The 19,826-nt window shown below is 53.5% G+C and overlaps 1 protein-coding gene across 2 annotated transcripts in view; it reads right to left on the bottom strand.

The window, feature by feature from the left end:
* Positions 1-217: 217 nt before the first annotated feature.
* The window catches only part of ACSS2 (acyl-CoA synthetase short chain family member 2), a 31,097-nt gene continuing 11,488 nt past the window's right edge, over positions 218-19,826 (bottom strand). Inside the window, exons 3-19 of one of the 2 annotated variants that reach the window (XM_027721532.2) lie at positions 14,159-14,250; positions 13,567-13,670; positions 13,223-13,295; positions 12,380-12,455; positions 11,377-11,491; positions 9,811-9,849; positions 7,971-8,108; positions 7,558-7,728; positions 6,638-6,771; positions 6,278-6,410; positions 5,767-5,823; positions 5,395-5,475; positions 4,779-4,887; positions 4,577-4,645; positions 3,287-3,463; positions 2,472-2,546; positions 218-1,967 (exon numbers count right to left, since the gene is read on the bottom strand). In XM_027721532.2, the coding sequence (XP_027577333.1) occupies positions 1,840-1,967; positions 2,472-2,546; positions 3,287-3,463; positions 4,577-4,645; positions 4,779-4,887; positions 5,395-5,475; positions 5,767-5,823; positions 6,278-6,410; positions 6,638-6,771; positions 7,558-7,728; positions 7,971-8,108; positions 9,811-9,849; positions 11,377-11,491; positions 12,380-12,455; positions 13,223-13,295; positions 13,567-13,670; positions 14,159-14,250 (1,771 nt within the window). In that variant the 3' untranslated portion in view covers positions 218-1,839. The remainder of the gene's footprint in view (positions 1,968-2,471; positions 2,547-3,286; positions 3,464-4,576; positions 4,646-4,778; positions 4,888-5,394; positions 5,476-5,766; positions 5,824-6,277; positions 6,411-6,637; positions 6,772-7,557; positions 7,729-7,970; positions 8,109-9,810; positions 9,850-11,376; positions 11,492-12,379; positions 12,456-13,222; positions 13,296-13,566; positions 13,671-14,158; positions 14,251-19,826) is intronic. The other variant, XM_027721533.2, reaches the window with a different exon arrangement.

Below are 19,826 nucleotides of genomic sequence, written 5' to 3'. Positions count from 1 at the left end.
AGATCCATGGCTGTGCCTGGGTGGGGACCAGAGCTTCTGCCCTTGCCCCAGCAGCTGTTCACAGCCTGTAAATCCCAGTCCACGGAAAAGGATCCTGCTGGCAGGAACCTGCCTCTCCCCATCCCCAAAAGCCAACCCTGGTTATGGCACAGCCACTCCAACAGCACTGAGCACCCCTTGTCTCCCCCAGACTCAACCCACACACACTCTAAGCCTGTTTCCATTTTGTTTTCTTGAATTTTATTTCATTTTGCATGAAATTGTCGCTGTTTTCCAGCCAAAAATTACATAGCTGACAAAAAGGTAACAGAGGAGCAGCGAGGATGTGGGAATCCTTGTCACCGAGGTGGCACAATCCAGTGGTACAGAGCTGTGGGGGCACGTGGGACACCAGCAGGCACCCAGGGTGCTGTGCCAGTGAGAGCAGCAGGTAGGGAATGAGACTTGGGACTTGGCTGACAGCCCAGCAACACCTGCCCTGAGCCCCCCACCCCAGAGGCAGCTGCCTCCTCCTCCCCAGCCCCAAGTCAGCTCAGGTTGCAGGTAAAGCCTGTTACACTGGCTCTCACCAAAACAGCAGCTGCAGCAAGTTTTAAAGCCCATTTCTCCTTTGGTTTAAGTGCAAAATCAAATGGTTCACGTGCAGTTTTCATGGAGACATTGCAAAGGACGTATCGGCCCCAGCTCAGCCCCGGCCGGAGTTAAACGTCCTTCACAGGAGGAAGGATGGCTTTGGCAGTACCCTGGTGGTGGTCAGGCTCCTGGGCAAGAGGGGTGGGGGTCTTTAGCTCTCAGCATCATAAAGCTGTGTCAGATTTGAGCAAACACTAACTTTGAACATCTCCCACTGGTTTTTCCTGATGAGGAAAGGTGGGACTCACACAGCCCTGCCTGCCTTGGCTTCTCTGCTCTATCAGTGGTGCCTACCTGGGTCACCTGCCATGGGAAAGGTGCCTCTGCATGGCTGCTTCCCCACCATCCTTTGGTGTAACAACCCCCAATCCTCCCCCAGGAAGCAAAGGGAGCATCCAGCTGTGAGGTGGTGGCAGCAGGGCAGGTGGAAACGGTGCTCCATGGAGCACATCACACCAAGGCTTTTCCCCTGCATGGCTCCCTGTAGTGCCCATGGCCAGTGATAGACCCTGGATTGGGGAAGACACTCCAGCTGGCGCCACACAGGTAGGAAGCAGCAGATCTTGGTATCAAATTGCTCTAAAACCTGTTTAAAGCCCAGAGCTCCCTCAAGCCTTGCCCCACTCCAGGCCCCAGGACCTCTGCTGGCAGCAGGCTTGGACAGTGGGTGCAAGACAAGCTGAGCTGTGCAGTGATGATGTGAGAGTGTTCTCAGTGCTCCCACAGTTTGCAGCACCCCAGGGAGAAGGGGAAGCTTAGCAGGTGTGTGGGCAGTGGCAGATGCACCTCCCTGGCCTGCCTGCATTGAGCAATTCCAGCACCACTTCCCCTCCAGCCCCAAAGTTCCTTCCCACTGTGCACAAGGTGCCAGGGCCCCTCAATTACATAATTAATTAACACCCTCTACCGCCCCCAAAAAATTAAATTAAAATCAAGAATGAGGTGCTGCAAAAAGGGAGGGGGGTGAGTCCCTCTGTGCTGAACCCCAGATGTCTGATATCCATGGGGAACACAATGGATACCCTCCTGCAGGGCATGGACACGGCCTCTCCAGGGCCAGATCTCCCCATCCCAGACATTGGTACATTCAATTCAAGAGGTGCAGGTTCCCTTCCCGGGCAGGCAGCGGTTGTTTGAGGGACCTGCTCATCAGGACACTGCTGCTGCTGCTGCCACAGTCCTGCTCAGCAGGGACAGGCCCTGCTGCTACTGCTTCGTGTCACACCTGCTGTCAAAGAGATGTTTTATGATGCCCGGGTCTGCCAAGGTGGAGATGTCCCCCAGGTCTTGGTCGTTTTTGGCAATCTTCCTTAATATCCGTCTGGTGATCTTCCCTGGAACGACACCGTGAGAGGGGAGCAGGGATCAGAGTCACTGAGTGGTTTGTGTTGGAAGGGACCTTAAAGATCATCCAGTTCCACCCCCTACCATGGGCAGGGACACCTTCCACCAGCCCAGGTTGCTCCAAGCCCCGTCCAGCCTGGCCTTGGACACTTCCAGGGATTCAGGGGCAGCCACAGCTTCTCTGGGCAACCTGTGCCAGGGCCTCCCCACCCTCACAGGGAAGAGCTTCTCCCTTATATCCATCTTATCTACAACTGCCTTCCACCAGTGTAAAACCATCACTCCTTCTGTCACTATCTGCCCACATAACAAGTCCCTTTCCTCAGGAGTCAGGATCTCTCCAGCATCCTTAGCGGGAGTGGGGAGTACCAAGACCTGCACTGAGGTTCCTTCCCCCCCTAATTTGAGTGGCCCTGGACAAGCAGTGTAGGGCTGATGTCCTTACACTGGCAGGAACTGTCCAGTCCCCCCCAGCACCACCACTGGCCCCTTACCTGAGCGGGTTTTGGGCAGGCTGGGGGCATACTGGATGTAATCAGGTGTTGCTATCGGTCCAATTTTTTCTCTGACTGCAAAAAAAAAGGATATTTTCATTGTAGGGATGAGGAGATACCACACATCCTCTCCAGTCAGGATGGCCAGGTTAAGACACAGCGAGCCCAGCTCTGGGGGCACCTGGCAGGGCAGTGCTCAGGGCTGCTGCACTGGAGCCTCTGCACTGTGGGACAGGGCTGCAAGACCTGCAATGCCAGCAGGGCCATAAGCACATCTTCCCACTTTCATTCCCTCCATCTTCCAGAGACCTCTACAATGGCTACACCAACCACTGTGAGTATTTTAATAGGGCAACGACTGATTCGCTGTTGGGTTCCCACAGAGAAGAAGCTGCCACGGGTCCATTTTGTGTATTAAATGCTGCAGTTTGCTGTGGCAATGCAAGAGCTCCCTTGAGTCTGGAGCACAAACACCCAGAGCACCACCTCAAAGCAACCCAAGGATCCCCACAGCAAGTCCCAGTGTGCCAGAGGGAGCCCTGCACCAGAGAGCGCTGCTGCAAACAAAAGCCTGCTGAGCACCCCAGTCCCTCACAGGGCTGCCACCTCCCACGAGGCACAGATGGCACCACATGAGCAGCCAAAGGCTGGGAGAACTAATTTTAGTCTTGGCCAGCCGTGCTCTCTAATCAAGGGGGCACCTTGTCACAGTTGTCCCCGCTGCGTTCCCCAGACCACACATACCCTCCTGCAGCACCCAAGCCCTTAACCCCTCCACCCCCTGCCCAGCCCCCCAAATATTTGACTGTTGTTACCTTGTTTTTTCAGCTCATCCATCAGGTTCTGGGTGAACTCATGGCCTTCCCTCAGGGTCACAAAGCAGTAGAGGCACTCTCCCTTCAGGGGGTGGGGGTGACTGACCACCGCAGCCTCTGCCACAGCCCTGTGCTCCAGCAGGGCCGACTCCACCTCCGCCGTGCTCAGCAAGTGGCCTGGAAGCAAGGGGAGGCAGTGCTTTACTGACCTGCAGGAAGAGGTCTGCAGGTGGAAAAGGCCCTGAACTACAGGTTTGAGAGCATCAGTTTGATTTCCTTGAGAAGAGACAACAGTTGGAGGGAGAAACTCGTTCCAGCAGTGCTCAGAAAGCTGCCAGGTATCACTCGCCTGCAGAGCAAGGACACGTCCCCTGGCTGCTCCCCCTCCCACCTTTAGGCTTCTTCCTTTAACAGATCATGGACAGGTCACAGCCATGGGATTAAACAAAGCACAAAATGAGGAGGAGCTGGATTGGGCAAGAGGAGACCTGCCCACATGGTCAGGTGGGAGGTGCAGAGACTGGATCTGCAGAGTCCAGGCTCCAGCTCATCGCTGTGGGGAGGTGAGATGACACTCCACATTCTGGGATAGGGCCACAACTCACTCCTGTACAGCTCTGCTCCTGTTCCTGTGCTCTGACACCCCACCCTGGCACTGCTGTCACAGGAAGGTGGTCAGCTCCCAGAGTGATCAGCTGGTGCAGGATCAAGCACTGCTGATCAGATGAAAGGATCAGGTTTGACCCAGGGACAAGTACAGCACCTTCTCAGAGCTGGCAGGACACACCTGTAGGCTACAGCCTCCAGGAAAGGAAGGAGGGAGCCATTAAATACAGTGTATGGAAAATGATGGGCTGAGAAGCAGCTGAATCTCAAAGACTCAGTCAAGGGAGGTGGGAGAATCTCCACCTCTGTAGACACAGCTCCAAGACACTGATCCAGCTTTGAGGTTAGCCCTCCATGGAGCAGCAGGCTGGATTAGGGACCACATGGTCCTGCCCAACCCCTGTGGCCCTAAATCCTTCAGCACAGAGGTACTGTGGCTGGTTACAGAAGGTGCCTTCCCTCCAGTGCATTGTCTCCAGGGGAAATGGTGCAGAAACTCACCAAGTCACAGCCTCGTCTGTCCCTGAAATCACCTGCTGGGCAGAGTCATGGATGCAGAAGCATCCCCCATAAACCAGGCAGCTTTTGTAACCAGTGTCACAAAAAGATGCACAAGTGTCCCCCACACACAGCAAGGTGTCAGAAAGCACACTGCTCCCCACTGAAGACAAAACTCCTGCTTACCAGAAACATTCAACATGTCATCAATTCGCCCCGTGATCCAGTAATAACCATCTTTATCTCTCCTGCAACCTAAGAATAGGCAGAAACGACAGCGTGAGGCAGCAGTGCCAGCCCTTGGAGCAACTGATAAGGGACTCTGAGGGCAGGACATGGCATGGTCTCAACTGCTGGCCCCTGTGGCCACACATGTGGATCATCTCACCATCTCCTGTCACGTAGTACCCGGGGAACTTCTTGAAGTAGATGGTTTCGAAGTGCTGGTGCTTCCCGTACAGCGAGCGCATGATCCCCGGCCAGGGCTGCTTGAACACCTGGAGGGGAAAACACACACCTGGGGCACTGAGAGCCAAACCAACCACCCAGGTCTGCACCACGGAGAGAGAGAGGCCAGGGAGCAGCACTCTGACACCTGCTGTCCAGGGCTGATCCACTGGGAAAGTCTTGCCAGGCTTGGCAAGGGGGAAGGAGCTTGGCTGAGGTGTTCCCGTCCTCCTGCCTTGCCCACAAGTGCATTTAGTGATCAGCTGAACAGTTTGTAAAAGCTCCCAACCACTTATGGCACTGGGAGGAGTTCTCACCACCCACTGGAGCCCCTTGTGTGGACACAGAATTAGTGGATAATCATTAAGGTTGGAAAAGACCTTTAGGATCATCAAGTCCAACTGTCAACCCACCACCTCCATGTTCTCCACTAAACCATGCCCTCAAGTGCCACATCCACATGTTTTTTGGACACTTCCAGGGATGGTGACTCTACCCCTTCCCTGGGCAAAAAGGGAAGTACAAAGGGAGGGTGGGGAAGATGAGCCCTTCCTTACCAGGTAGCCTTCTGCCTCTCCTTCCAGCTCTTCCCCCGACTCGCTCAAGATGGCAGGAACCACACCAAAGAAGGGGAATGACTGCAATGGCGGAACAAGGAGACATGGAGGTGAGCCCACACATCAGACCTCTGTGAACCAGAGGGAGTGGGAGGCAGGGCAAGGGCAGCTTTGGAGAGGCTGTGGTACACGGAGCCTGTGAGTGCAGGGGGCCAGGCCTGGGATTTTGGGTTGTGGTTACCTCCCCACGTGTACCACAGTCCCACCACCCTCCTGCCAGGCTGCAACCACCCAGCCATGGTACAGACAGGGCCTTGCTGAGGCTCCTGGGGAGCCCTCCCTGCCCCTGGGGAGGAGAACACAAGTACTCACAGCAGAGCCTGGCTTCATGGGGGTGGCAGCAGGAAGGGGTGTCAGCATGTGGCCTCCCTGCAAAGAGATGCAAAACCAAGTGAGTGTGGGCCCTGCCAGCCTGTCCCACAGCTGTCAGCATCAGCTTGGTCACATCACATCCCAGTCAGGCACAGGCTGGTTGGCAGGGGTGGGGATGGGGCCTTGGAAGGGATATGGCAGGGGACACAGAGCCTTTTTCTGGGCACAAAGCTTTGGAGCTGCTACAGGAGAAAAAGACGGGGAGGAGAGCAGGGTCCAGAGCAGACCTTGGGAGAGACCCTTTGGAGGGAAAGGTCTCCCCTTGGAGCCTGTTTGAGGTCCAGAAAAGGAAGAGAAGTGGAGCCACCACTTGCAGGCCACACCAGAGTCTCCCGGGCAAGCCAAACTGTTCCCCACAGCCCCAAAAACCCACTTTGGTAAACCTGCAAAGAGACCCTGTGGGGAGCACGAGGGAGGGAGAGGTGGCAGGGACCCCCCAGTGAGGACTCACCGTCTCTGTCTGCCAGAAGGTGTCCACGATGGGACACCTCTCCTCTCCCACCACGCGGTAGTACCACAGCCAGGCCTCGGGGTTGATGGGCTCGCCCACGGTCCCCAGCACCTTCAGGGACTTCCTGCTGTGCCTGCAGAGAGGAGGGGCTGGCAGGGGCTCAGCAGGCCACGGACAGCAGCAGCTGGGAGCCCACTGCACAGCAGAGCCTGCAAGAACCCCTGGCCTACCCAAAATCTATTTGGGCCTTCTCAGCTCTTTTCCACGGGGCACAAAAGGAGACTGGTTATTTTGGCATCTCCCAGTCAGCTCTGCTGTGGCACAGCCAGAGCCAGGCACCCCTGTGCCACTGGGACTCACTTTTTGACTGGCTCCTCCCCGTACTTCATCAGCAGCCGGATGGCCGTGGGTGCTGTGTAGAACTTGGTCACCTTGTACTTGTCAACGATGCTCCACATTCGCCCGACGTCCGGGTAGGTGGGGACACCTTCAAACTGAGAGGACACAGGGCAGTGACACAGCTGTTCCTCACTGCTCCCCACCTGCAGCACCCCTCAAGCAGGAGGAGCCAAACTGCAGCTGCACCCTGGCATGAATGCCCATAGGAATGGCAGGGGCAGCACACACTGAAGCCAGCCAAGGTCAGGGACCCCCCTTACTGCTTCCTTGGGATGGATTTGGCATCACACCCCCCCCTCAGAATGTCCTAGCAGAGGTCCCCTGACACTCCCTTGCAACACTTGGGTGGCCACCACCATGACACAGTCCCACCAGCACAAATGCCCACATGGGAAAGGGTGAGAGATCCAAACACAGTGACAGAGCCACAACCCAAAGTACCAAGAACCCCAAAAAGGCCTTCTACCAAAAAACCAGTGTTTTTGCTGCTTGCATTTCCCTGGGGACTGTTGGGCACAGGTCTCTGGCTCCCTGATCTATATGCAAGTTACACTGCTAAGGGAGAGGCAGACACAGGACTTAAAAAACAGGTTGTCAAATCAGCATCAGCAGGGAAAGCATCACTCCCTGATCCAGCTTTTGCAGTAACCCCCAACAGCCCTGGCTCCACTGGCACACAAGGCTTGTACTTTTAAGGGAAAGAAGCAGGGGAGCATTTGAAAAATTAACCACCCAAAACCAACACACAAACTCACCCCCTGAGCAGTGACCGACCTCCCTCCCAGAGCCCAGGGCACTGCACACCATCACAGAGCAATGCAGGGATGCAGCTCCAGCACCACCACCTGCACTCTGCTGGAGTGGCAGCACCCAGCACTTACTAACACACTGGTTGCCCCGTTTGCCAGGGGTCCGTAGGTGAGGTAGGAATGGCCCGTTATCCATCCGATGTCGGCCGTGCACCAGTACACATCCTCGGGTTGGTAATCAAACACGTATTTAAAGGAGGTGGCAACAAAAATCATGTATCCACCCACAGTGTGCAGCACACCCTGTGAGGAGAAGGCACGTAAGAGTCAGGGAGAGCTCCCACCTGAGCCCGAGCCCCCCCAGGCCAAGCTGAGCATCACCAAGCTCCAAGAGCAGCTAAGCAGGAATGACCAGCACAGCCTCTTTCCCAAGACATCTGTGGCTCCTCTTCCTACTGGGGCCTCCCACCGTGACCCTCACCATTTCCCCAGCCGAGGTGTTATTGTGTTCCAGCCTGTCCCATGGCAGGGAGCTGGGAACACACCTTGGGTTTCCCGGTGGAGCCGCTCGTGTAGAGGATGAAGAGCTCGTCCTCGGCATCGCACCACTCAGGCTCACACTCGGTGCTGGCACTGCCCATCAGCTCGTGCCACCACATGTCCACAGCTGGGTCCCAGGGGGTCTGAGGAAAGCAGGAGATTAGAAACATGCTTGCCCAAAAGCAAGAGAGGACAAGGAGTGCAGCCCCAACCTTGCCCTGCTCGTGGGCCGTCGAGAGGGATGTTCACAGCACAGCCTGATGCAAACCATGCATCAGGGCCACAGTCCCACTCCAGAAGCTCCTTTTCTCAGCCCACAGCCATGAGGAAAACCTTTAAACACAGTCTGGATGCAAGACCTGAAGCAGAGTGTCCAAACCACAGGTCACGCCGACGGATCCCTCTGGGCAGCAGCAGCACCAGGAGAGGCCCTGCAGCAGCAGCTGCTCTGGGCTCTCCCCAAATGAGGCTCCTCCTGCCCTCTGGGGCTGCCCCAGCCCCACAGCAAAGCAGCAAGCACAGCCACACAGCCACCTGTCCCACTCACCCTGCAGGGACCCCCAGGGCAGCTCGGCCCGAGACAAATGGGGACACGGTGGGCTCACACTGTCTGGCCCTGCAGACCCAAAAAAGCCTGTTCTCTGCATTTTAAGGTAATTACCCTGATAAGAAGTGACTGCTCCAGTGCAGAGCCACCCAGCACTGGCTGCCTGAAGGTGACAGAGCCACCAGTGCTTGTGGTTGATGGGCAGAGGTCACCCCAAGGGTTGTGCTGCCTGCCCACCTCTGCAGGGTGACACCGTTCAGGGCAAGACTTAACTCCCCCTGGCCTTCTCACCTTTCCTCAGAGCAGCCTGGGGGGCAACTGAGCAGGCAACACTCCCCAGCCTGAGCTCAGGCCTCCACTTCCCACATCTCTGCGAGGGCAGGTATCTGCACATGCCCTCCTTGCAGAGTTGGAGCTCCCACAGCTCCCTCAGCTGGGTGCAGAGGCACAAAGAGCAGCCACAGGGTCTCTCTGCAGCCCTAAAGATGTTCATGTGCCATTTGGGCACCGGGTCCCCACAGCCCAGCACGCAGCTCCTGCACATGTGGTGCAGGGACACCAGCTGCTCGACAGCTTGGCACAACTGAGCCCACCTGGAAAAGCTTTCACAGATCCCCAGGGCTCCTGCCTCTACCTGGGGAAGCGTTTCCACAAGTCTGTCCCACCAGCAAGGCACCAGGTAAACGAGCCCAAGGCAGGCTCACACCAGCCCATCCAACAGTTGCCTCTTCCACCTCTCCTTCAAGGAGAGGAACACTCAGCTTCCTCTGCCTCATGAGGAGGTCAGACCCACGGCACAGCCCCTGAGGCCAGGCCTGCCTCTGCCTGCCTGCTCCGGGGTCCTGAGGCCACAGCTCTTGGATGAGGCAGGCAGAGCCCACACGCTGGCTCTGGAGCTCCAGGTTTGCTGCCTGTGGCCAGGAAGCTGCAGGTGATCCCTGCCAGGCTCACCCCAAAGTGCATTCCAAGAGCTGCTTTTGAAAGGCAGAGCGTCCTCCACCCTCACCCCGACAGTGCATCCCAGTGGCTCTGCATTCCCCCCTCGGCTCGCTGACCTGCCCCTGGGGGGTTCTGGATGTGGATTTGTTCCTGGCAGCAGTTGGTGGCACTGCATTCACCCCCACACCGTGGGCAGCTCCAGCAAGCAGCGGGTGGGATCTGTCACTAACATGCACCTGCTATCCCAGGTTAGGAAGGCACGTGTGGCCGTGCAGCCGGAGCAGTTAGGGAGGTGGGGAGCTGGAGGGGAAGCAGAGGGGAGGTGCCAAGAAGAGGAAGGCAGCGCTGTGTGTAAATACCTTGGGATGGAGTCTCTGTGAACTCTCAGTCTTTTTTTCCTGTTAAAAATCCACAAAGAGGGAGTGAAAGGCGGGAAGCGGAGGATCCACACCGGGCTTTGCAGGCAGGGAGTTGGAAGCCCACGGGCCTGCATGCTGGGAAACCATCCTGGCAGGCTGGAAAACGCTCAGATCCAGGGCCAGGCCAGGAGATGCCCTCTGGAGTAAAAGCCTGCCCACTTCCACCACTTCCCCTGGGTACCTGCTGCCTCCAGGGCAGGTCCCCGAGACCACCCCCTGCACAGCTGGGAACAGAGGCACAGAGCCAGCATCCAGCATCCTTACACATGCCAAGGACATGGTAAAGATGCATCCACAAGGGAAATAATATTTTAAGAAAGTGCCTGAACAAATAGAGCAGCAAGAGCCAAAGGGTAAGAGAACCTCCTTCAGTCTCTCCTGGGACATTCTGCACAAGAACCTCAACTCATCTACAGGAACCAGCACAGGGACAGGCTTCCCTGCCACCACCCAACCAGGGAAACCTCACACAGGAAGGCTGGTCTGGTCCAGATTTTCCATTCCTTCACATCTACCCTGCCCTCACAGGACAAGGGGCAGAGGAGGCCAAGGCACTGGCAAACACCAAGCAACACTCCAATAAAATTAACACAGCTGAACAAGGAAAACTAACTCAAAGACAGAGAATCTGTTGGACTTCCTTCTTCCAAGGATGTGCACAGACCATCCCTTCTGAAAGCAGAGCCCAAAGCTCAAATATCCCCCCAAATACAACCATTTCTGAGCCAGCAGCCTGGGGATAACTCAGTGCAAATAATCACCAAACACAGATGGATAGAAGAGACCATTGCAAGACACAGAGCTGTGAGGGAGCCGAAAACAACCTGCCTTGGAAGCAGGTAAAGGCAGCAGGTGGGTGCTGGGCAGCCTCAGGAGCTCAGTAGGCAGCCACAGCTCCACACCACCACCTCCTCCTTCCACCCTCACCTCCCCACATTCCTCTGGCCCACATGCTTCCATCTGGTTTCAGTGTCAAGGGCAAGCCCCAGCCCCAGAGCTGACACAGCCACTGTGCCCTGCACACACTGCACTCAGAGCAGGACTGCTGTCATGGCAGGGGGCTCTGCTGAACCCACACCACGAGCACAGACCTCCTGGTTTTTCCTCTCCTGCTTCCACTGTCACAGCTCCAGTGCAGGACAGCACCTGGTCTTTGCACAAAAGGGGAGACAGATACAGGCCTGGGAAGGAAAAGTCCTTTACTGGGCAGAGGCAAACAGGCATCTTGTCCTTGTCCTTTGGAGGATGTACCCCTGTGCCCAGGGGTCCTGCAGGCTGGCAGCTTGTGATGGTGTTAAAGGAAGCAGCAGGGAGAAGACCTTGGTAAGGCAAAGGAATCATTTTTCAGACCACTCACAACGCAGTGACAGCAAGGAGGGGAGGAAACAGGGACAGGAGTCAGAACAGGAGCATCCAGGGAATCACTGCAGTGGTTTTGCACCAATTTATTTGCTGGGTCAGGCCCACAGCAATCCAACTTCCCCTCTCATCCCCCCAGGAACCTACCTGTACATCCTGACACAGCCTCTTGAGAGGGGGAGACTTGCTGCAGGTCCCATCCACTGCCACCTCTTCTCTCCCCAGGTGCTTCACCACGATGCACTTTTTCAAAGGGGATCCCCTGGAAAAGGCAGGAGCTGTGAGATCAGGCTGTTCAGGGGCTGAGCCGGCCCTTCCTGGGATTCACAGGCAGCACTGGAACAGAGCAGGGGCCTGGAGCTGCTTTTGCTGAGCTACAGCATGTGCTGCCATGCAAACTCCATGGAATTCCAAGGACACCAGCCACAGAAACAGAGCTCAGAGAACAGGAATGGTCTGTGCACAGCTCAGTGGGGGTTCCTCGGGTGTGATTCCTGTGAAGAAAGTGGGGATCCCACAAGTCCTTCTCCCAGGCCACTGCTGGGGAAATTCCTTATAAATCCCAATTTGCTTGCCTGTGACCATGAAGATGATCTCCCACAGCACCCAGGAGGCATCAGGAGGCTGCTCCTATCCCTAGGCATGACCAACTGCCTGATTCAGAGGGAGGAAAGGCTTTCAAAGCCTGATTATACATCAAGGAAAAGAGTGGGTCTTTGTCCCCTTATGAGGGCCAACACAGCCTACAAAATACTAACAGAATGATCTTATTTCCCTTCAGCCCTGTCAGGGCATCAACACAGCCTCCACTAATTAATTCCCAGCTTCAAGATCACTTCTGTCCTCCCAAGAACCTTTTACAGACATATAAACTTACAATTTTCAAGTTTCAGAGTTTTAAAGGCTTTTAAAGAGTTTGAATTTCTAACATGCAGACTATCTGCCCTGAATTTTCATGTCTGATCTAACACACAAACCCACATTCAGTCTCAGATGCTGTGTCTGTGAGCTCACCAAAGTAATTTCACTGTGATTATTTCCCTAACATCTGATGACAGTCTGTGTCTGAACCTGAAAACTTCCCCTTCCATTTGTAACCAGGAGCAGATTCCAGCAGCAATGCCTTTCTTACAAGGGGATCCAAACTTACTTGTCTTTGCATTTCCGGATGGCTTCATCTGCAATCTGCTTCAGGTTGACCAGTTTGTCCCCTCGATAAAAAGCATCTGCAAAGTGGTGAGGAAAACATCAGAGGGGCTTCCCAGCCAAGGGAACAGCTGGAGCAACGAGCAGCTTCAGGAGGGCAGAGCAGAGCTCCTGCACTGGAGGGAAGGAAAGCTGACAGGCAGCTGCTGGGAAAGCTCTCCCAATGCACCCTCTTAGCCCAGAGAAACGGACACCAAAAGAAACAGTGAAATTCCTTCCCTGGGAGAGGTCCCAGTTTGACCTGACAAATCTCTTGGGAATATTCTGTGGGAAATAATCCAACACAGCCAGAACACAGACTGCAGTTTCATGGGTCCTTTCCATGCCACGGAAATTAATAAAACCACTACTTTTTGCACTGTTGCAAAAAACAGCTGGGGAAATGCTGTGGCCTTACTTGCAACCACTGCCACGTTCTTGATCCCTTGCTTTACAAGGCTGGGAGTTGGAGCAGAAACGTCCTTAAAATCGGGGAGGGTGGGAATTTTTTATATTAGGATTGCCTCGTGATACATCTTGCAAACATCTGGCTGCTTTTGAGGAGGAGCACGGAGGAGGAGTGTTTAGAAACAAGTTATTAGCAGCTGGTGACATCAGGCTTTACAGGACCAACTGGGAGGGCTGTTTAGAGGCTTCACTGGGCGTTCAGAGTGGGAAGCAGTAATTCACCCTGAGAGGCTCAGCTGAGGCACTGCCCCGCCTTTCCCATTTCCAAGTGCAACTGGCTTTTAAATAAAGCCCTTTCAGAGAGGGCACAGCGATGGAGATGCACAGATGCCTGTTTTACCTGCCGTGATGAGGAGAGAACAACCACAGTCGAGGATCCGCTCGCAAAGAGAGTCTGCGGAGAAACCTGCGAACTGCCAGGGATCACACAGCAAGGTCAGCAAGGACACACAAAAAACCCACCCCAAAAACCCAACAGCTGCTGTGCAGTTCAGCCAAGGCAAACAATCCCACCAGGTGCTGATGGAGAAAGCTAAAGGAGCTCATTCCACAGTTAATGTAAGGAAACAGCAGCATTTTAATTTAGTTTCCGTTCATCTCATGGATCAAACTCATCTTTCCAGCTCCTCTCCCAAAAACAAGAGCTGCTCCCCCCAGAGCTCAGCACCAAGAGCTTGTTCCTACCACAACAGAGTGCAGAGCTCCAATCCTGGCACAGGCAAGCATGGCTATGACCAGCTCCAGGATCATTGGCATGTAGATGGAAATCCGGTCTCCTTTTTTCACGCCTACAGAGGGAAGTGAACATGGCATTGGTCAAAATGAACACATCACATGTCAAAAGAACAGGATGTAGAGAGAAAATCATGATTTTAATTCCACATTTATATGCACACAATGAAAGTCCAGCTGGAGTTAGGGCTGCACCAGCCTCAGGTTTTGCCTTTCAAGCCCTATGGCTCTTGAGAGATGATGGTAATGAAAGCTCCATGTTTCTCATCTGCCTCCTTGAAGGAAGCAGGAAAGTAACTAGTGCCCATTGCTTGTTGGAAAAGCCCCAGAGCAGGAAGTTTTGAGCATGGATTTCTTCCTTGTACAGCTGACGTGACCAGCATTGATCCATTTTCACCAACAGAGCCAGAGCTGCATTGCATTGCAGAGCAAACTGATGGGAATTACTCAACAGACTGGCAATTAATCAAAAAGTGAACCCAATCTCCACACTCCTGGTCAAATGCCTTCCCAGTACCCACTGCTCCTGTTGCTTCACCCGTACCTTGGCTGCGGAGGACGTTGGCAAACTGACAGACTTTGTGCAGCAGCTCATGGTAGGTGATCTTTGTAGAATCCCCAGGTTCATTCCCTTCCCTGGAAAAACAGGGAATATTTGTTATTGCACAGGCATTACAAGGTAGGAGTGACACTGAGAACCGCTTTGGACAACACGTTTGTCCTCACCTGCCCTTCCGAGCACAGAGTAACCAAGCCCCAGACATCCACTTTTGGACTAAAGTTCTCCAATGGCAGGAAAATTTAGTCCAAAGTCCCCATCCCTGTGTAGATCACTACTGGAAGCAACTGAATGTGTGAAATGGAAATATGTGGCACTTTCAGAGAGGTAAGAGGGGTCCAAGAGAAGCAAAGCTAAGAGCTCAAGGGCACTGTGGGTTTTATGGCATGGCCCCCTCACTCCTCTGTGGATATGTCTGCATGAAACATGGACTAGTGCTTCAGAAATAACACCCAGCCCCCAAAATACCTGACATCTGAGGGACTGGGATGGGATGCCAAGGGCTGTCTTATTTTCCAAGGTCATATATAAATACACCCACGTCTGTTTGTTCAGTGCCTGCTCTGCCTCATTCTCCCTGTGGTCTCCCATGAACCAACTCCAGGCTCCTGCAGCCCAGGTGATGGTTCAGTGGGACAAGGCCATTAAAAACAGGGGTGGGAAGAAGAGCCAAGGGCTGCACCTGGAGATGGGACTGGAATGTTATATCCCCAGGGAAACAGTTTGGTACCAAAATGAAAACCAGCTAATATTAATGGGACAAAAGGCTTCAGCCATGCAAATGAGGTGGCACTCCCAGTGCATCAGGAGATGACTAAAGAACCTGATATGACCTCACACTCAGAGAAGCAGTGGTTTCCCACAGCCAGGAAGCAGTCAGGCACTTTCCTGGATCTCCCCAAGGCAGCCAGAACAGAAACACTAATGGTCACTAATGACCTAATGGAAGAACAGGGCTATCACATCACCCTCAGCTGAAAGTCTCCCTGGAAAAGTGTCCCCTCGAGGATGTGCAGCCAAATGAAAAGCAACACTGGTGCTGGGGAGAAGCCAGGAAGCACCTCTGTGCCTTGTGCTCCCTCAGGACTGGAGCCAGGCTCCATCTGACTCCCAGAGAGAAACCTCACTCTCCAACGTGTCAGAGCATACCAAAAACACACGCTGAATTCTAGTGAAAACCACTTCCCCCAGCAACACAGAGGGCAGGAAGGTTACTGGGGTGAAGAAATGCATAAAGTAACACTCTCATTTCTCTGTAATTCTGTGCCCTTCTGTGCCAGCACAGTAGTGACCACGTGCTCCAATGGCAGACACAGTTCTAGTGGAAACAAGACAAGAGCTGGGAGAGCTCTGCTGACACAAGCTCTGCTCCTCCTGCCCCACGTAGAACAGGGGCTTCAGAACTGGTGGTTACACTTGGATCATCCCATTCAAAAGCTACTCGTGGATCTGATGCTTACACACTTATCCCTCCTGAAACCCAGTTACATTCCTGGCTTCCTGCAGCTCTGCAGCAATTTGAGCCCATGGATACCTGCACTGACACTGGACAGGGAATCTTCCCACCACTGGCTCCTGGAAGGGCAATTCCCTGCTAGATCCTTCATGCAAGTTTGACCCCTCCTAAGTGCAAAGAGGAGAGACATAAGAGCACAAAGACAAAGCAAAGCACGGTAACAGGAAGCAGTGCCCAGGGCAGGCTCAGTCCTGGCATCCAGCAGTTCTCTCTCCTTTCCCCATCACAGCCATGAGCATCACTTTGAGCTAAATGAGATGTGAAACCATTAGACAAAGTCCCTTACAGCTGAACTCTCAGCCAGGACAGAGAAACCAGGAAATCAAGAGTGTTTCCCTTTTGATTTTATTACTTGAAGTCAAAGATCCAAGAGCTGATTTCAGTGCTGGGCTGAGCAGCTGTAACTGATCTGGCTCAGAGGAAGAGCATCTGCTTCTGCTGTGTGTGGCTGCACACTGGGTGTCTTCCCTCACCATCCAGGTTTGGTTTTCTACACTGCAGGTCCAGCAACATCAAGGCTGGTGCTGTGCAAACCTGCTTGGGTGCAGCAGCTCTGCCCTAAGCCATGAGCCTTGCTATGGAATGGCTCTTAAAGACAATACAATGCTTCCAAATACACACTGGAGTGTCTCAGCCCACTAATCTCTCACCTGAAGATCTCTGCACTGGGGTCTGCTGGGCATTGTGGGCCCAACAGAACAGGGCAGGGAGAAGGGACGTCCCTTTGCCTGTGCTCAGCTGCAGCAAAGGATCTAATTACAGCCTTTACTGAGAGAGAAACACACCAGGAGGAAAGACCAGCACAGGCTGTCCCATCTGGAGGGCTTCCCATGAAAGGCAGGTAGGCAGCCCACAGCCCTGGGTGCTATTTGGGGGCAGCCAGGTCCTCCAAACTGTGGGTTCTCAGGTGAGCAGCCCTGCAGATCCCTCTGGGCAGAGCTGTGCTGCCCCTCACACACAGCACCCCCAAGGGACACGGACCTTGTGTGCGGTACCGCTCACACCGGCACGGGAGAAGCGCGTCTCAAATACATCAACTCCTTCTTCATCGGGCTTGGGGAGGGAAATTCAGGCCATGGAACAAACCCAGGCCTGTCCTCAAAGCCTGCACAGAGTAGAAGTGCAGAGCAAAGTCAGACAAAAGTTAAAACTTCTGCAAGGATTTTCAGGGGGCTTTCAGAAGTCCTTCCCGTTCATTCGCGTGACTGCAAAAGAGCTCCACAAACACCAGCGGGGGAAACCTCAGGCTTCGGATTTTAAGATGATCTTGTGCTTAATGGGAAACAAGTCATGTCCTTGTTTCTACAGGACAAAACACCTCCTTTCATTGCATCCACAGTCAAGGCCCGGAGCAGTCTTTCAAGAGCAAGCAATTGCTTTAAGTCTCTCCATGTCTGAAAATAGTCTGGAGTGCCCACAGCTACACTCACTGGGCCACAGCAGCACTCAGACTGTGCTGTCCCCTCTGCTCTGGCACAAAAGCCCAGAGAATGATGGATTTTAGGCAGGGGATTTAAAGCAATGTCCACTCACACGCTACCAAGTACAAGAGCCTGTAGATTCCTGGCATCGACGTTCTGCCAGCAGCATCTTCCCTGCAGCACCCACTGGACATGAGCAAGAGCTGTCAGTCCCCAGCATCTTAAAAGGATTCACTTCTCCAAATTCAATTGAAAAAGAAATCAAAATATAATAAAAAACCTCATTCTTCTGAAAGTATTACTGCAGAGCTCACCTCCACACCCACAGCATGCAGTTCTGACCTCACGGAATCCAACATCCTCCAAATATATCCTTTTTTGAGGAACTGCTGGTGAAAATAGTTGGCAGCAGCACTGCTGTGATCGCTCTGTGCGATCTCTGCTCTGACAGCAAGGCTTCTTCTGAAAGGAAAACCCAATTCTCAGCTTCCCAAACTTCCCAGATACGCCATCAGATGAAATTCACAGTGAAACATAGTTTGAGTTTCCTCCAACCCAGTCCTACATTTAGCGACTGTAATTCAAAATTTTACAGTATCATCTGGGTCACAGCAGGAAAGCATCTGAGTTTTTTAGCACTTGAGAAGCCTGTGTTTTACATGCTGTGTGTTGTGTGCATGCTCAGCTGGAGAAAGGCAATTTTTGGCCAGATGGAATACATATACGGAAGAAATTCTACCCTGTGAGGGTGGTGAGGGGCTAGAATAGAATTCCCAGAGAAGCTGTGGCTGCTCCATCTCTGGAAGTATCCAAGGCCAGGTTGGACAGGGCTTGGAACAACCTGGGCTAGTGGAAGGTGTCCCTGCCCATGGCAGGGGGTGGAACTGGATGATCTCCAACCCAAACTATTCTAGGATTCTGCGGTCTCCACTGAACCACCCACCAACTAAGGAAATGCAAGTCCTTTAAACTAAACACACAAATGCACAACTGGGGACTTCCAAGGCAGGCCTTCTCCTAGAAATCCTGATTTGTTGGAAAAGGTGGGTTTCATGCAAAGAGGACAGTTTTCTAGCTGCTTGCAGCCATTCACTGCCAGGGCCAGGCAGCCCAAGGACATCAGGGGCCCACCACCACCAAGGTGGGCAGGACAGCAGGGCCCAGCTCTGCACAGAATAGATCCCTGTCAACATAGGAAAGGCTCTGCAGAGCTCTTATCATACCACTCCCTTCTGCCAGCAGTTAAAATAAGGGGCTCCCCACTTCAGAACAGGCACCATGACACACACAAGCCCCACTGCACAGGCCTCCAGTGGCCCTGCCACTGTCTGAGCAAAGAATGACCCCATGGAGAAATCACCCCAGGCAGGGGAGTAGGAAAACACCAGGTCAGAACGTGAACACTTGTCACCTCCATGGGGGCTCAGACTGCCTGCTCAGCTGGGAGTTTGACCCTGGAGATGCAGAGCCCCAGAGCTGTTTCACCTGGTGCCCAGGTAGTAAATCACCCAGGTTAGCAAATGATTTAGTGCTGTACACACCCTGTGGAGCAGGGAAGTGGTCTGTAGGAGCAGGCAGGTGTTTCTCAGAGCCCCATTAGCTCAAGCACTGACCCCATGGAACAGTCAGGGGTGAGGAACAGCAGTATGGGAGAAGGAAGCTGTGCCCAGATATCCTCCTGGATGTCTGCACCAAAGCAAGTTGAGAAGTTACCACGCTCTGCCAAGCATCAGAGCTGACTACAAGACTTTCCAAGCACTGGTCTGCTTCAACCACTCATCACATAACCAAGAAAGCTGAGCTCATCTCAGCTGTAGGATGACAAGCAGCAGTGAGGGGCAGGGACTTAACCTGCTACAGCTCAGGGGCCAAGGGGACACAGACGCCCAGAGCAGCCAAATGGACCAAGCAAAGCTGGCCCAAAAACGAAACCAGCAATGCTGTTTGGTTTTTCCTTTTCACTGGATTTCCAAAGAAAAATTATTTGCATAACCTCTTTGAGTAACGGATGACTACTGCTTCCCTCTGCATTTGCATGGAGCAGCAGGAAGCACAGGTTGCATCAGTGGGAATTACGGTTTTCAAGGTAATTGCTGATGATAATTGTGGTTTACAAGGGTTATAACACTACCAAGAGATGCTGGTGTAGAGGAGAAGGATGAAGCGAAGGCAAGCAAGTGAAGTGTTAGAAGTTTTCAAGATCTGCCAGACCATCTGCAGATCCACACAGTCAGAAACAGAAAAATCACAGACCAAAGCAAACTAGGGACAAAGCCAAAGCCTTTCTGGCCCCTGGAAATGCTCCCACTGAGAACCAAAGGGGCTGCAGATCATTTAAGCTTCTCCTCTAAACTCCTGTGGCACATCATTCTCTTTTTACAAGGGCATGTAGTGATAGGCCAAGCAGGAGTGGCTTCAACTGAAAGACAGGAGGTTTAGATTGGATATTAGGAAGAAATTCTTCCCTGTGAGGGTGGGGAGGCCCTGGCACAGGTTGCCACTTCCTGGAAGTGTTCAAGGCCTGGTTGGGTGGAACTTTGAGCAACCTGGTCTAGTGGAAGGTGTCCCTGCCCATGGCAGGGGGTGAAATGAGATGGCTTTTTCAGATCCCTCCAAACCAAACCATTCCATGACTCTCTGATTAAATAAAAGCATTAACCCAAGGTGACCAAGCACAGCTGGGGTGTGGGGCACCTGGAAGGTAAAGTTTCAGAGA

Source organism: Pipra filicauda, unplaced genomic scaffold (genome assembly GCF_003945595.2).
Source record: "Pipra filicauda isolate LSUMZ 115617 unplaced genomic scaffold, ASM394559v2 scaffold424_size589613_pilon, whole genome shotgun sequence".
NCBI classification, from domain to species: domain Eukaryota; kingdom Metazoa; phylum Chordata; class Aves; order Passeriformes; family Pipridae; genus Pipra; species Pipra filicauda.
The sequence above is the reverse complement of the archived record's forward strand: the minus strand, read 5'-3'. Positions and strand labels throughout refer to the sequence as shown.